At 39.4% G+C, this 18,257-nt stretch overlaps 1 protein-coding gene across 2 annotated transcripts in view; it reads right to left on the minus strand.

Moving 5' to 3' along the window:
* Window positions 1-18,257, minus strand: part of LOC116703070 (protein kinase C beta type) — a 99,125-nt gene that overhangs the window by 40,582 nt on the left and 40,286 nt on the right. For both annotated transcript variants that reach the window (XM_032537660.1, XM_032537659.1), the window contains exons 4-8: window positions 16,461-16,572; window positions 14,589-14,717; window positions 5,498-5,654; window positions 4,262-4,396; window positions 1,414-1,510 (exon numbers count right to left, since the gene is read on the minus strand). In XM_032537660.1, coding sequence (XP_032393551.1) covers window positions 1,414-1,510; window positions 4,262-4,396; window positions 5,498-5,654; window positions 14,589-14,717; window positions 16,461-16,572 — 630 coding nt within the window. The remainder of the gene's footprint in view (window positions 1-1,413; window positions 1,511-4,261; window positions 4,397-5,497; window positions 5,655-14,588; window positions 14,718-16,460; window positions 16,573-18,257) is intronic.

Below are 18,257 nucleotides of genomic sequence, written 5' to 3' on the forward strand. Positions count from 1 at the left end.
TGTGTGTGTGTGTGTGTGTGTGTGTGTGAGTGAGTGATAGCTGGCCCCCTGAGAATGTGTCTCAGTGAACGTCTGAGGATCATGACCTTGAGGAGATGGAAGGAAAGAAAAACAGATAAAGAGAGAGAAACACACAGGGGGGCACTGAAGGTGACAGAGGACAAAATAGATAAGTGAAGAAAAGAAAGGAAAGCAAAATAAACATGGAGGAGGAAGAAAGGAGAGAAATGGTAGGATAGAAGGCTACAGCATTCTAATCAACAGATGTATCCACAGGAAAGTGTGTAAGGCACCCACACAGCAACGCCCACAGAAAAGGAAATGATTTAGGTCCAGAGGCCGATTATTGGGGGTGGGAAAGAAAATCGTATGTATTGTAATTTTTTTTAGACAATTTTTAAAATTGATTATTTTCCCTAGAACCTGTATATACTTTTTTTTTTTTAACCAATGATTCACCTAAATATTTTTGAACGGTACAGTGGATGGTACATACAACATATCCGTTTCCAGCAAAACAGCGCAAAAGCAGAAAATCCATGTTGTTTACTTCTTTACGAGTGAAATAAATGCCAGACTGACTGACGGGCATGTGATGTACATTCGTCTTGGAAAACCAAGGGCAAAATCCCTCATTTGTCTGTATGGTAAGTATGAGGTTACAACCAGCAGCTGGTAAGCTTAGCTTAGCACAACTGGACACAGCTGGACTGATCCTGTTCAACTACCAGCACCTTATTTTTACACTTCGGTTTCCACAAACAAGATATAACATGTTAATGTTAAAGTGAGCTTTAGAGGTGCTGGTGTAGTTTGTAACAGAGCCAAGCTAACTCTTCCCCATTTCCAGTCTTTATGCTAAGCTAAGCTAAGCTAAGCTAACCGATTGCTGGCAATCCTCTTAACTGCAACTGGAGTTGGGACAGGTGAGAAAAAAAGACAGCAAAATTGCACCCGAACAACTCCACTATGATCTACACATTTCAGAATGACGTTCTGCAGTTTAGTGTCAGCAAGACAGAAGGAGGAGAGGAAAGGAAAAGAAAAAGAAAAAAGGAGGAAACACACAGAGCGGGGTTATCCTCTCCACTGCCAAATTTGTGTTAATGAGTGGGCCTACTGGTCACACACACACACACACACACACACACACACACACACACACACACCACACACACACACGTCTGGGACCTGCAGTGTGCCAGACCGGATGGTACTATAAGTGTGCCTGCCAACTGCTAACAGATCTCCCAGGGAGGCTCTCACTCAGACACACACAGATGCATAGTGTGCACACAAACACACACACACACACACACACACACACACACACACACACACATGCAGGCACACATTTGAAAATGCTTCCACATAAAAACACAAAGAGACTAAAAGGTGCGGATTCACACACACCTCAAACTTCTGCCGTAGCTCCTCGTTGCCCTCCTCCCCCTCTGGAGCAACGGGAACATTGAAATACTCGCCTTCCTCCTGGGAGAGCAGCTTAAACCTGAAGAGAGAGAGAGAGAGAGAGAGAGAGAGAATATTTCCAGTCAAATCAATTCCCAATTAGTTTATACAATTTAAGCGTTTAACTGCTTCCATTAGCTGAAGCTGCTGACTGATTTAAAGTCCTAAAGAATAATCAGCTGATTATTTAGTAATTCCGTATCCTTCATGGTGATCCAGCAAAGCCTGACAGAGATGAGCCCAAAACACAGCTGAGATGCATATTATTTAACAAAATCAATAGAATAGAATTTTTCATACTAAACCCCTTAAACACAAGCTCATACCTCACAGCATAAACATGGTACTTATAGTAAATACAATTGTGCTGGGTCTTTATGTTTAAGTAACATACATCTTAACTTTTAACAATTTTCTGGTTTCACCCTCAGAAAATGTGGATCCTGTTGGTTGTGAGCATTTGAAAGTGCACCATTGCTGTTTTATTGTCTTCAGTTCATTGACTTTTTGGTGCTATGTAAACAGTTTGCTGTATCGCTGTATGTGGGCAGTGCCGTCAACAAACAGCAGTTTGAAAAAGTGTGTGTGGCTGCTGTTGGCAATCTACCAACCTGAGAGGGAGCTTAACAGCCTGATTCAATCAGACATTTGGACTTTTGCTGCTGTTTGTAAGTTAAATACGCTCCACGTCTGAGTCTACACCACCAGTTTTGGCCTTTGATTTAACTTGTAGGGATAAATTCATTGACTTAAATCGGTGCGAGGGGTATTTATTTCATTCACTTGTTACATGAAATGTTTGGCATTTATATAATTTGCTGCTTATTAAATGTAATGTTCTGCAAAATTAGTCTTAGGGGTCTTTCACTTTCATGAAGCCTGTGGTGTGTCACGAATTACAGTCAAATGCGCTCTGTCCATAGCATTGAGGGGGTGATTTTGTGACCAGGCTCTTGGATACGCTGAGGTAAGATCAGAAGACATACATTTTCATACATCATGGGTGTGTTAGAGTCTGTGACTATCATGACCATCCACATTCACTATTACCCCACCATGATGCACTGACAGTTTGGGAATCATGTGAAGACTTGTTGTCGAGTGAATATTAATTCACTGGTCCTTTGCATAGTGGAAACATCTAAAGGAATGAAAGACTGCCAACAAGTTGCAGTTCTTCTTTCATATAAGTTTGCTTCTGGTTGTTAAGATAAATTAATACTCTGTTAGGATAGTGATGGAGTTAATCAGTTTGTGCTAGCGACTTCACCCTACTCATATTCTAGAAGGTGAGGACCCTCCAGTCTCCTCTCTCTCAGCAGTGGGTCATACGGTTGACGTTGGACGGTGATGGCATGTGAGTCGCTCATCAGGATCAGGAAATCAACTTAACATTCTCCTGCTGACTCTGCTAGCCCGGGATAGCTAGTCAGCTGGCTGGTCAAGTTTTCAAATTTAAAACATCAGAGCAGGGTTAGGGCTGGGCAATATAATGATACTGTATCGAAATTGATATATATGGCTAGATATCTTTTTAAATGTTGGATAGCGTAATATCCTAATATGACAAGTGTTTTTTGTGGTTTTATAGGCTGCATTACAGTATAGTGATTTACACACACAAGACTGTTCTAGCTGTTGTATTATTTGCTATTACAAACAGTTATTATATCAACATAACTGAGGATTATTCATCAAAAATCTCATTGTGTGCATACTTTGTGAAAGCACCATTTGTCAACCCTACAATATTGCCATCGAGGTATTTGGTCAAAAATATTGGGATATTAAATTTTCTCCATATCGCTCAGCTCTAGTAAACACAGAGGGAAAGGTGGAGAAGATGAGCTCTAGCTACCAAGACCATCTCTGTGGCCATTTTATGACTACGAGTCACTCATCAGGATAGGGAAATCCACTCACCAGTCTCTGGATGACTCTGCTAGCTCGGGCTAGCTAGAAGGCTAAGGTTTCATCAGAGTGAAAGAAAAAGAAGGAAAAGGTGGAGATGGCTATCAAGTACACCCATGGCTAGGATCCTGACTACTACATGCACAAGTTAAAGAAGATGGTATTATAATCTGGAATTATACTGCGTACGATTTAACGTGACAAATAAAATTGATTAATTAATTAACACCTGAAACAATTAATATCATATTAAATAAGATCAGCAAAGCATGATTATGTAACAAGCTCAACTCTTTTGAACACAATATAAAATACCTGCCATGGAGGGCAATAACATAGAAACATACAGTAGTTTAGCTGCTTTAACAGCCCCTCTCACTGGCTGCTGGCCAGCAGGTGAGAGGCTTCGGAGCTTCACATGGAAAGAGTAGTGAAAACTTACACTTTTACGGGTTCTCTTTGCTCTGAATATCAGCTTTTTAATGGCATCTCTCCACCTCCACCATTCCACCTCAAACACTGGCATCTCATTAAAAACCCTGACAGGGCAGTGTCAGCAAAAAGAGAGGAAGAGAGGAAGATAGAGAGATACAGAGACTGAGCTAGAGAGAGAGAGAGAGAGAGAGAGAGAGAGAGAGGGTGGGTGGGTGGTTGGTGGAGCAATAAAGAAGAAGGGATAAAGAGACAGGGTACAGATGCTTTGGCACGGAGTTTCACCAGAATAAAAAGAAGAGCTCCAACTAAAGTATTTCTCCAACAGTGCAGTAATGAACAAGGTCACCTCCACTCTCCCTCCTCCTCTGCCTGTGCTGTTTTTCTGCCTCATGTCTCTCCACTACCTCCCCCCAAATTCATCCACCCATCCCTCCTTTCATCTCACCATCCATCCACTCCTTGTTTATGGAGCTCTGAGATGCCGAAGGACAGTGATCCCATGAAGTCGTTACGGCTGGTCAGGTCCCAGTCCCAAATCTCCACCGACAGACGGCGGTCCTTATCGTACTCCTTCAGGTGGCTAGGAGAAAAACATGGATAATCAACAGTTGGATAAACTGTTGGATAAACTAACACTACAGTTGGCTAAATATTTCGTTTGACAGCATTAAAATGCTATATACGTATATACACACACCCACACACCCACACACGGTCAAAGTTTGGGGTCACTTACAAATTTTCATTCCACTCCATTATAGACAGAATACCAGCTGATCTGAGTAGGTAGCTGATATTTAATGCAATATCTGCATTGCCCATGATTAGCCACCATCCATTCAATGTTCCAAAGTCTCATTCTGTTCAATAATCTGATATCATTTCATTTCATGTAATCTGAAAACTGCTGCCCTGGTTAAAAATGTTGCAAAACAATGCAACTGATCTCAACTGGTATTCTGTCTACAATGGAGTGTAATGGAAATTTCTAAGTGACCCCAAATTTTGGCCAATAGTGTGCGCGTGTGTGTGTGGGTGTGTGTGAGTGTGTGTGTGTGCGTGTGTGTTTATATAGTTTGACCCTTTCCCATTAGCTTTGAAAGCCACATGAAAGCAGTCTTGGGTTTATCTTTCTTGCCATAACAATATGTGGCATTTTAAGCGTGCCTTGTATAATCCCTCTAGTAATCAGATTTACCTCATTTTCCAAATAAAGTAGAACTATAGCAAACGCTGTCTGTAAGTGTAGCCTATGTGTTACATTCAGGTTTCTTTCAGACCACACATTTGAAGAAGTTTATAAAAAACCTTTTATCATCTCTTATTTCGATGTGTTGGATAGGTGAAAAAAATGCCTTTTAAATTGAACATCTGCCACCAGATGCTTGAAAACACAAATCTCAGTCTCTTTCCATGCAAACCGTGATGAAGCTGATTAAAAATGTAATTGTAGCCAACAGCAGGAAACTACCCCAAAAGCAAGATTTTATGAATATAAGCAGCCAGATGTTTTATCTGAACGCCAGCGGTTACACATGCGTGGCAAGACTATTATGATGCAATGCTCTAAAAACACAGCAGTTGGTAAGTGAGAGAGATGGATGAAAAAAAGGAAAGGGAGAGACAGGTAGAAAGATAAATAAAATAAAAGACCACCAAACATGGTGTAATAAAGCCTTACAATTTAAATGTCTCATTCCATATGGGGTTGAGGCAGCACTTTATGGTCTTGGTCTTCTGTTTGCTCTCGCTGCGGGGATCTGGGATCAGTTTAAGCTTCACGTAGGGGTCTGACAGACCGTTGGGGTCCATAGGAACCAGATTCCTGCCCTCTCCGACTGGGGGGAGAAGGATGTAGGAAAAAAGAAAGAAAGAGAGAGGGTGATAAGAAAATAGAGGGTGAAGGTGAGAGAGGAAATTTGGATGAGAAAACATTATGAGAATTTTATTTCACGAAAGCATCAGTTACAATGACATTCTGTGAACAGAATTGGAAATTGCTTACGTGTGCGAGTGCAGAGCTTGACTTTTAGAATTATAGGTGAATAACTTCAAACTCAGATATTCTACAAGCCATTTTGTTTTTTAATAGGATCATGATAATAATAATAATAATCATGAGCTACTCATTAAAAATGTCCATTAACAAAAATAAAAAGACACAGTATTACCAATAAAACATTTTGCTGGTAAACAGAGAATAACAGACACACAAGAGAGAGGACCATAGAGAATTATGATTTGATTTTCCTTAAAATATTATGCTATTTTTGCATAGAATAGTAACCAAAGGTAATTAAAATGCAACCTTATGAATCACTTAAATAAAACAAACTAATATACAACACATATATAATAAAAGATCGATACTTGGTGCCTGTGAATTGATACAGTATTGCCACGAAAAAAATATCACGATACCATGCTTTATCGATCCCCCCCCCCCCCACACCTACTCTGCATTTGTTTAACCATTTTCTTTAAAAACTAAAAAAGGAGTAAAATGATGATAATCACCACTTGTTTGTATTTATATTTCATTCTGGACTCGTTTGTACCATAGCCTGCATGAATGGAAACAGCAGGTGGGTTTGAATTGCACATGACCTTGAGCAATTATGCCTAAAAATGAGGGTCTTAGAATTTTATTCAGAACCCACCAGTAACTCATCATAATTAATTTTAACCCATATTTAGCAGGTTGGCAGGTTTTCATTTCAAGTGCTGTGTGTATGTGTGTTTGAATTTGGAGAGTGCATCCTGTCTGTAATCTATTTAACAAACAAAACTCTCCCCTGAAACCAACTAATTACATAGGCATGGTAAATTTGAGGCAATGGAAAGCACACACACACACCAGATACCCTAGAGTTAGATTGGGGGTTAAAGCCTTGAGGTTGCCAGATCTGTCTATAATGACCATGTAGACAGATGAAGGTTGCCAGTTCCAACACTAATCCTTCTTTGTAGCTGTCTGTTATTGGGCTGTAATTGTATTCCAGTGGCGTAACACCCCTGCGATTGGAGTGTGTGTGAATTTGTGCGTGTGTGTGCACATTTTGTTGCTGGTCAAGTTCTGAGGTCACATCCAATTACCAGAAGCAGGGCTGGGCTCCTGTGTATTAGGCAGCTCGCTAGGGAAGCACTCACCACACACACACACACACAACACACACACACCACCACACACACACCACACACACACACACACACACACACACACACACACACACACACACACACACACACACACACACACACCACACACACACAAAAACAACACACACAACCATTAAACATGCACGCACGCACTCACTGGTTCAATTTGGTCCCTGCCTCCCAAAGAGGTGACATTACTTATTTATTACCTTTTAAGAACACTAAAAATCTAACCTGACCCTGCCTTGTGCCCAAAGATCCATCTACATGGAGAAAAACAAAGTCAACTTACACTCAGTGTAGTGTAACTTACACTTACGTTCAGTTACACTAAGAGTGTGGTCACACAAATAAAAAAAGTGGTTCACTTTGGTTTATGGTTCATACTACTTTGTTACAAACAAACCCACAGGCATAATTAACTGGGGGGGGGGGGGGGGATAAGGTGGGTTACATGCATTTAGAATTTGTTCAATGATGAAACAAACAGCGTAGCAAGATAAGTGGAGATCTCAACCCCCCCAAAGTTGAACCCAAAGTTACGCCCTTGCAAACCAATACTTACAAATATACAGCCACATGGACTGAAATGTCAATTATTGGACCATTTTGAATGTTTGTGTCTATATATCCTCACTGAGATCTGGTCCAGGACCAAAGTTGGGTTGTGTCAATCTAATCGGGTAGTGCCTGGGTGTCACTATGTCGAATGCCTGAGGAGACTCTGATTCAGCTCTGATCCTGTACTGCTGCCAGTGTTAGTTAATTATCTCTCCATTTGGGTCTGTTTGGCTGACACCATTTTGAATCCAGTCTAATCATCCTACTTCGGCCTATTTCTGGTTTATTTCAAATCAAGTCTGTCTGTTCTGGTGTCTCTGTCAGATTGAGTTCTCTTGTTGAAAATAAATTGTGAACATTTGAGTTTGAGTAGGCTATGCTGCCCTGTACTGTACTGTAAAAGTTGAATGCATCTTCTCGGGGGGTCTGACGGTTAAAAAGCAAATGAAGAAACAATATGATCCAGTATATAAGACTGCAGGTGAACTTTTTTTTTTTAAAGATAACAAAGATGTGCTGTTTGAAAAAGAGGAGAAAGGAGGAGACAGTATGTTATGTACAGTTAAATGAGTGTTAAGTGTCACATTATGAAGCCAGTCCGTCTTTTATTGTCACTACAAATGAAGTGCACACGGGTTTACCTTATTCTTATTCTAATATAATGTTAAAATATGACTCAAAAAACACACTTTTGCAATAAAATGCTTTTTTTATTTATATTTTTACAATGAACAATTGAGTTGCACAGCTCACAGAGCTGTGGGGGACATGTGGCATCCTTTTAAGCCATGACTGAGGGGAGAGCTTCACAGCCAGCTAGCACCATGCGAATGTGGTTTTCATGCTGCTAAAGTCGCTATGCTACGCTAAGCTCCAAGAGGTTAACCACAGCACAGACCCAACGGCCAGCATTAAACTCTCAGTAGAGCAGGTCAATAAATATTAGATGATGCCTGTTAAAGTGACCATCAAATGCTGGTTGAGGTGAGCTATAAAGAGGGTAGCATGCCAAATGGTCTCATAGGACACTTACAGTAAATTGAGAAGCGTGTGTGTTTCTGTGTTTGTGTGTGTGAGTGAATGGATCTGTTTGTGCATGTACAGGTGTGTAATGTGCATGTGACTGTGTATACAAGTGTGCAATCCTTGCTTTCATACAGTATGTGCTAATTGCAAAGAGCTTGTCTGAGTGTGTGCGTGTGTGTATGTGTGTGTGTGTGTGTGTGTGTGAGAGAGAGATAATGCGTGTATTTGAGTCTACAGGGAGGGCGAGTGGAGATAAGAGTGCAGTAACAGCAGAATACTGTATGTGCACAGCAGCGTGGGTGTAGGCAGTGCACCTTCTCCCATGTGAAACAGCCTCATCAGAGTCTTAGTAGGATTCTTATGTTCTGTCCAACTGCTACTGGCTTTTACATGTGCTGCAAAATGTCAAGCATATTTATGTGTTCAAATTGGTTTGTACAGGTGACAACATAAAGAGATCGGCACAAAGGGGCCTGATAAAGAGTCTAGATCGAACCGTGGGAGATCAACATCAGTTTAAACTAGAGCTGTCAGTTAAACGCATTATTAACGGCATCAACACAAACCAATTTTAACAGCGTTGATTTTTGTTATTGCGAGATTAACATTCTTTATGGCCTAGCAAACTTTGTAGTTTTTTCACATGTTCTTGCAACAACCAGTAACGTTAGAAAAACTACAACACCACACTGGATCTAGCTAGACCGGAACCAAAACAACAGGCACGCCGCACACACTTGTTTGGGCTCGCGAGCCGGCCAAGGAGTAGTAACGTTACGTTTTGAGTCGAGGGCGAGCGCGAGACGCCGAAAAGGACGCCAATAAGTTTACTTTTTAAAAGTTGCCAAATGGTTCCATTGTCAAGACCAAAGTGATCTGTGTGTTTTGTTGTTGTGAACGGAGCGATCATCACAGCACGTCCAGTCTGAAATACCACTTGATGGCCAAGCACACAGCTGATGCCAATTCTCCCCCCCCCCCCCCCCCCCCCTCGTCAAAGTATTTTTTTTCACCCTTTTATTGATTGACAGTGTTACATTGTGTGAGATAATTTATTTGCTCCAAATGAGAATGTTACGTGTGAAATTGAGCACTACAGTAGGCTATATGACCATGTTGTTTTCATTAAAATCATTTGCACAAAGCGAGGCGATCCACTTTTCTATGTTGATAAGAGAAATAAAATGAGAAAAAAATGTGACAATCAGAAATCATGGGACATTTAGAATGTATACAAACGTGTGATTCATTGCGAGTTAACTAAGACATTACTGCGATTAATCATGATTAAATATTAATTTAATATTAATTGTTTGACAGCCCCAAAATGAGTTTAATGGACAGATATTGACTTGATGTTCATTTTAGGGTTTATATGTGTTGCGATCTTGCTCCAACAACTGAGAGGTTAATTTAGACGCACAGTCCATTAGGACTGTTATTTTAGGAACTGCAATTTTATTTGTTTACTTGCCAACGTGACTAACCTTAGTCTGAAATATATCAACCTTCCCCTTTGCACTTCACACCTAAGAAAAGGACCCGCTGACTGATGTTGATCACAACCCTAGCGGAGTGTGATCCCAATCCAATGAAGGGACAATCTGCATTCAGTCAACACACTAACTTATCACTGAGAAATGACAGGTGCAACACCTGCTGTTTATTTCTGCAACATGCGCTATGCAGTAGTCTTTAAGTGATTCTGCTGTGGGTGTTTCCTGACACATTTCGGACATTTTGGATTAACAAGTCTCACTAAAGTCTGCAGGTTGGAGGAGCAGCGTAAAGTCTGTGTTCTGCTTTTAGTCAGAGGAAATATATTAATTCATAACTAAATCCTGGCTCAGTTAGCCTGGTGCTACAATGCTGTAACGTAGTGTAGCAGATACAGGCTGATCTTGAATCATTGGACTATACAAGTGATGACAAGTCAACAATCGGCCTATTAGGATCAAAAGCTTCATCGTGACTAATTGGTACAGTAAAGCATACTTTTCAGAACCAGATTTGAAAGAATTTCAGAATTAGATTTAAATAAAAAGTAACAAGTCTGCTCACTTACAATTCCTCCAGCCAAGCTTAAGCGTGAGAATAGTGTCCTTCAAACAAAAATGATATAGTATATAAAATGTCTGGCAATTTATGTCACGTTAGAAATTTTAACTTGCAGAAAAAAATACAAGCCATGCAGAAAATATACAAGACACCACGTTTTGGCAAATGTTTCAGAAATGGAGTTTTGGCTGTACATACAATTAATGAAAATGCTATTTGTTATATTCTTAAGGTTCTTTTGGAAGCTAGTTTGGTTTTAACCCTCTATTGCATGAATTATTTTTTAAACATGGTAAAAATGTCTTGATGTGTTTTTATTACTCCAGGATGCTTAAATAATGCAATTGCAAAGATTTTTTTTTTTTTAAATTGAAGGGGGGGTAGTTGGTAATTTGTTGCCATATGGCATTCGTGGAAAGTGCTAAAAAATCCATTATTTCTTTAAAAACATGCTTTTATTGAAATAATTACCAAACAAATTCAACTTATATGTATCAGCATGTATAGCCCAATGTGTTCACAGTCAAATTAGTTTAGTTTTAATTATAGTTTTTGATAATTATTAATAATAACACTGTAATAAGTCTGTCATGAACACCTGAAAGAAGCAACACGGATATAATGTACTTGATTAGGGGCAAAATAAGCACAACACACTGACTAAACTTATAATTACTGAACTATATGGCCACTGAAAACATATTTCTGATACAAAATCTTCCTTTAGGAAGTCCTTATTTAAACCAGAAGGGTTATTTGACTATAAATGTCATTGGACAAACAGATAATTTGAGTGCGCCAACATGATTTCCTTTGGAATAACTAATTTTTATTGGTGAGCAATTCATTTACATTAGTGTGTAATTAATAATTTAAAAAATATATTAATTACAAAATGGCTGGAATAACATAATATAAATACATTTTATGTTTTTCTTTGAAAATACTATAAATAATTGCAAACATAGTGTTAGAGTAGCATAAAGTTATAGTAATTCAATTGAGCACATTAGGCAAAATGTCCACATTTCACCTCAATATTTGCATAATGTCGCCATATGGCAACAAATTAATTTTAGCCTTTTACAGAAAAAATACAAAATTTTAACTGGTTTAAATGATGAAAAATTAAAGTTTACTTATTCCAGATAACAGTTGAATTTTTTTTTCTTCAAAGAAATGCTTCTAAAATTGAGAAAAACAACGACATTTTGGCTGATCCTGGAGCGTGAGCCTTAGTGTGGCACATGTCCAGAAAAAGGGGGGGGACAGGATTCTGTGGGTATGTGAAGTCATCAAATGGGTACAACTTCAAAATAAAAGACCTATTTACACAATTAAACAAAAAACAATGCATTTTACATGGTACTAAGAAAAAGAATTTGTTGCCATATGGCAACAACATGCAATAGAGGGTTAAACTTTGCTTTTGAGCTAACGCAGAGACAGCCGGAGTCCTCGTAAGTGTTTCTGTAACTTTCCAGAGCAAAAATCTGACATTCGTGATTTCACACAGCGATTGTCCAGCTGTGTGGAGGTGAAGTTTGAACTTCTCCCTTAAGATGTGTTCCTTCATTTTTTACGCACAAATATTTCTGTCACTTTCATGAGAATAACCGACTGCAATGACACGATTCCAAGAGAGACAGTCTAAAAATGTGCGCCGTTATCCCCATATGTAAACAATTCTCAGCCTCCTATGACAACTGGCTTTATTCACCCTGCCTTTCAGAACAGCTATGAAGTAATTAGGCAGAATGTGCAGTACCAGAGGAGGGGGGCACCTTACAAGGCCCCTATCCCAGGTCCAACTGCATTCCCCCTGCTGGACTGTCCTTGATCTAGAATGATGCTGATCCTCCATCTCCGTGGCCATTGACCCTGAGGTCTGATCTTCCAGTGACAGAGATGACTTAAAAGTGATCAATAAACTGTCACTTTACACCCATGTCAATTGCTTTGATTAAATCCACAACTAGTCCAGGGCACAAATGTATATTTCAGTGTGGCAGCCCTTTCCACCAGCTCCAGATATGTTAAGCTGTAGAATAATTCCTAGCGGTTCTACAATTCTCTGTGCTGGTGGGTTTTTTCTCCACCTCACTGCAATGAGGAAGTAAGCTACTGGTGGCCCCACACTGACCCCTGTGGACAGAAATTAGTACTACATTGCTATGCTGCCTGCTATCATTGTTCATAAACTGTTACCGAAAAGGAAAACGGAAGGATTTGTATCACAACTGTCTAAAAACAGCAATGTTACACTAAACGTGTGTATTTGATACTTCAATTGTAAGTGTGTAAGTGCTGAAGATACAATACTTGCTGGCTGGACAATAATGTAATGGACTCTGGGACTGATCAACAGATTTGACTAAACTTTTTTTTAAATAACAATAGCTGTCAATTTTCCTCAGCAGTTTCTACCAGTCAGCTCTATTGTATTCTATTCTGTAGCACTTGTGAGGCTAAGCCTGTACTGCAGTCTCTGTGTGATAAATCTGCTCTCTTATCATTTCCCACAGTAAATCCCAGCTAATGATCAGTCTGCAAGCGTGGGAACCAGGAGCGAGTAGGAGAGAGGGATGAAACCCAGTGAAAGCGAAGGAGAAAGGAAAATGCTGTCACATACAGAAATGGGCAGATCCATTGTACTGGATGTATTGTCTCTTTTCAGGACATTTCTAACTGTTTTAGTGGTAGTTAGAGGACACTTTGTTTAGATTTGTCACTGATGAACAGAGGCTGTATATTGATTATATGTGTTGTGCAATCCCAGAGGAACCAATCATTCCTTGTTTTAGATCCACAATCAAACTCAGTTATATTTAGATAGAAATTACCCTTCAGTTCTTAAGTAGCATGGGCAAATATAACTACATTTTGGTGAAGTGTTATCCATTCAACCATCTATGTTCTGGGTAAACATTTATCATTATTAAGTCATATTGTACTTGGGGATGAATGGTGGCACAGTTGAAGTTGTGACATATGTATGTCGACTGGGTAAAACACCTATTCAAATTGAAATTTAGTCTTTACATTTGGGATATGAAAATATACGTTATGCACATTAGATGGTGGGGGTTACAGCCAAGGTAATTCTTCTTTTCTAAAAAGTCTGACGTTTTCAGTTTGAGGCACAGCTGTAATTAAGTTGACGGGTGCAGAGTAAAGGTAATGTGAAGCTCTGCTGTCACCTGCAGGTAAGACAGGGCACTACAAGTCAAGTAGACAGTACACGTCGTTCACTACCATTCATAGGTTAAATAAAACATAAGGCAGTTCAGGAAACTTTCTTCAGGAAAGAGGCGAGCTAAGATTTAACTTATCCCAACTAGCTTGAAATATATTCACTTGTAAACAATCATTTAATAAAACAGGGACATGTGATATGCTGTGCATTTCTTGGATAAGTTTGTTGTTAGATTATGCTATTTTTGTGCAAATGACTGACCAAACATACTGTAGATGAAGATGATTCTAGAAACATTTGGGCTGGGGTTTAAACGTCATACCTTACAGTTGTATATGTGCCACAATCTGTGCCAGACTGGGAAAGGACCACTAGATTACACACTTTTTACAAAATGAATCAATAATGATATGTTCTAAACAAAAACAGCGTGTTCAGTATTTGTGTTGACTTTCTATCAAACTAAATTCAGCTTCTATGACGTATACTGTATTGATTTATGTATTGACAAATTTACTTAATAATCAATGTATGTTGATGTTCTTTCTGCATCAGTTTGCTGGAATAAAACTGGTATTAAACACAAAAGAAACAAATGGTTTGTGAATCTTATCATTAACTCATGTTGCGCGCATCCTTCCCCTCTGCAGGTCTACCAGTAGAGGGAGACAAATGACTGATGTTCTCGAACGTGCGAAATAAACAGGAGTGTCTGGGCAAATGTCTTAAAGGCTGATGACTTCATGAGTATGTGTTTTTGAGATATACTTACTGGTAACAGTGAGAACATTAGTCTTGATCTCTGCAGTGATCTGGAGGCGACCTCTCCTCTCAGTGTGGTCTGTCCCACACAGGCTCGGCACATTGGCCACACAACGCTTGTGGATGTTCATCATACAGTCTGGAAAACACACATACACACACGCATGCAGATATGTAATGGTAATGCTATTTAAGCGTGTATTCTCTTAACATAGAGCATTCATTTACACGGATGTGCGTGCCAGAGAGAAAGACTGTGCACTATACTAGATTAGTTTAATGTATAACGCAGATTTTCTGAATTGTTAAAACACTGAACCCCATTATCATGCTCAGTGGCCTAAACCTACGGTGGCCAAGACGGTCCAACACAAACACAAAAGCTACATGACAAATACATAAGCGACATTGGAAGTGAGTGTGTTGTTGACAAGCGGAGCCGGAGGAGTTTGAGAAGTAAGTTAAACATGGTTCCTGGCTAATTATGATTAGTGTTGCTACTGGATTGTCACAAGTAAGCAATGCTGTTCAATATTCTAGTATTTTCATATGTATGTCTACTCTGCCATTTAGGGTACTCAGTTATAACTATAACGCTGTCTAAATGGTGCCCAGCGTCCTAAAACGCGCGAGTGCTACATTTAAAGTCTATAGTTTGTCACGTTTGGTCAAGCTGTTTAAATCACACAAATATTATATTCCAGTGTAACATGCTTATAACTTGTTAACCATGTCTATCTGGTTATTGATCAGCTGGCAGCGGAAAATTCACTCAATACGGTTGGCTTGGAAACTGTGTGTGTGTGTGTTTGTGTGTGTGTGTGTGTGTGTTTGTGTGGTTACGGTAAACAGATGTTTAAAGTGAATGCTAATTGTGTTACCTTTAATATGCTGCTTACTACAATATTAGGGGCGTAATATGTCATACAGAATACTATGTTCACAGTCCTACATGGTTGTTTTAAATGAAATAAAACCAGAATTTTAACCATGACCTTGCTTCGTGCTTACTACCGGGGAAAGAAAATAAGTAAATAAATAGAATTCAGACTGTGGACTGAATATTCACATTGTATTTAAAGCCATGTAAGCAAAAGAAACAAAACGCATGGATTTACTAAACCCAAAGTTTACTTTTTAAAAGTTGCCAAATGGTTCCACTGACAAGACCAAAGTGATCTGTGTGTTTTATTGTTGTGAACGGAGCGATCATCACAGCACGTCCAGTCTGTAATACCATTTGATGGCCAAGCACACAGCTGATGCCAACTCTTCGCACCCCCTCGTCAAAGTATTTTTTTCACCCTTTTATTGATAGACAGTGTTACATTGTGTGAGAGATTATTTGCTCCAAGTTAGAATGTTAGTGTGAAATTGAACACTACAGTATATGCCAATGTTGTTTTCAATAAAAAACATTTGCACAAAGCGAGCCGATCCACTTCTCCATGCTGATAAGAGCATTAAAATGAGAAAAAAATAATGGGACAAAAAGAAATCAAAGGACAATTAGAATAGATAAAAATGTGCGATTAATTTCAAGTTAACTATGACATTGATGCGATTAATCGCGAATAAATATTTGAATCGTTTGACAGCACTAGTAGGATCTGAAAGCATTGTCAGGTGTTTCGCGAATATAGTTTGAGAATTTAGTTTTGTGTTTACAGTTTTGATAAAATGGGTGATGGTTTCAAGAAGTGTGTCTTAGCAATCGAGAAAAACTGTAACAATAACAATATACTTTTTGTACATTACACTGAGTGAGACCATCAGCTTTATGGAATATTAAATGATGCAGTAAGTATGTATGCAAATGGAAGCATGATCAATCCAAAAGAGTTAGTCATGAGTGGATGTGTGTGTTTAATAGAGTACATACGGTCACATCTCATGCCCTGGTGTATGAGGCCGTAGAGCAGAGAGCCACAGTGGTCGCAGAAGGTCGGGCTGGAGTAGGTGTGGATCTTAAACTTATGCTTTGCCCTCGGGTCCTGGTTAGAAGGAAAGAAAGCAAGTTAGTAATAAAGAAATACTAAATAAAATCTATATTCAGTCACATTTCCTGTCTTCTACTCCCTAGCGCATTAGAAGTAAGGGAGGAAACATCTTTCAGAATAAAGCAGTGAGCATTTTTCTCAAACATTTTTGTGAAATATGTGTTAATGTGCTGTACACACTTGTCTGTTAGCTATATGTGCATGCATGTATATATGTTAAAAAGGGAAGTAATGCTCCAATGGGTGTAATTCGTTACAAATGTTTAACCACAATACCAACCAACCTCTAGCTCTCTCTTTTATTCACCATTTCTTTTGTGCACTTTCTGTACACAGTAAATACAATGAAGCATTTACAATTACTCAGCCCTAGACCTTAACTTGTGTCTTTACATGGGCATATGCACTGTAATCTGACCAAGATAAGATTTAGTTAGTTAGTGAGTGTGTATGTGTTTGTGTGTGTGTGTGTGCGCACCTTCTATGAAGTTCATTAAGCCTCGTTGAATCTAAATAAGAATAGCACCGGTAGATCAGACACACAGGTGTGGCCTAGTTGATATTTATTCAAGTTCAAGGTCACAAGTTTGCTTTGGATTGAGAAATTTTAATTCAGGTAGCAATTCCCTTTTTATGAACATCCGGAACTAAGGTGTAACTAAACACAGGCTATTTATGTCTGATGTGTGTGTGTGGGAGGCACCTGTAACCATGGCTCAGTGGGCAGTTTCAGTGGTACACACCCACACCCACACCCACACCCAACCACACACTTACTCATGCATGCACGCACACACGCGGGGATATTTCAATGTAGCAGTTTAAATATTTCTGCCAAATCTGTTCAGGTAGCGACCACAAGTTGGTGTGTGCAGACAGATTTCTTTGGCATGCATGTGTTCATGTCTTTTCACCTCATTAGCCAGAAACATGTGCTGATCGATTCCTTCCTCTCCTGCACACCTGTCCTGGAAAACAATGTTTAATTTAGGCTGCCACTGCCTAATTTCTACCTAGCTGTCCCAAGGCATCTTCAGAAGCACGTGTGCTTGTTAAGTCTGAATGATTGCGGGGCTGGCTGTGATCGCCTGTGTGTAGGCATGTGGGTTTCTTTGCACAACTGTGTATGTGTTTGCATTTGTGCATGTCTGTGTGTGCGTGCGTGTGCGTGCTTGCTTGTGTGTCTCTTTGTTTCTCTGCCGGTTCTCAAGGACAAGACCACCTCCTGCTTGTTTTTCTTTCTCTGGAAAACAAGGGAACATTTGTGCTGCTAAAGCTCCAGTGATGAGCAACTGCAGATAGGGAGTGATATGAGGGCTGATGAGAGAGGCTGCCAGCTTCACACACTAATGATTAAATACATACCACCTTGAAAATTCAAGGATTGATCAGAAAACCAAACGGCAGGAAAATAAAAAATAAAAAAGTGAATAGGGACAACGAGATAAGACTTTTACAGACTATGATATTTCATAACTAAGACCATGTGATGATGTTAATGGATGATCAGAAGATTGACAGATGAATTAGCATCACAGCATTTATTCTCTCTCTATCTATTTTATTGTACAAGTGTTTGATATTGAAAGGCCTTGAATCAGGCCTGAGTTAAGAAGTAGGTAAATGTCCCCCATGGGTTCCAAACCTTTTATTTCTTTTCTTCTTTTGAGTTTCTGCCT

This window comes from Etheostoma spectabile, chromosome 15, assembly GCF_008692095.1.
Source record: "Etheostoma spectabile isolate EspeVRDwgs_2016 chromosome 15, UIUC_Espe_1.0, whole genome shotgun sequence".
NCBI classification, from domain to species: domain Eukaryota; kingdom Metazoa; phylum Chordata; class Actinopteri; order Perciformes; family Percidae; genus Etheostoma; species Etheostoma spectabile.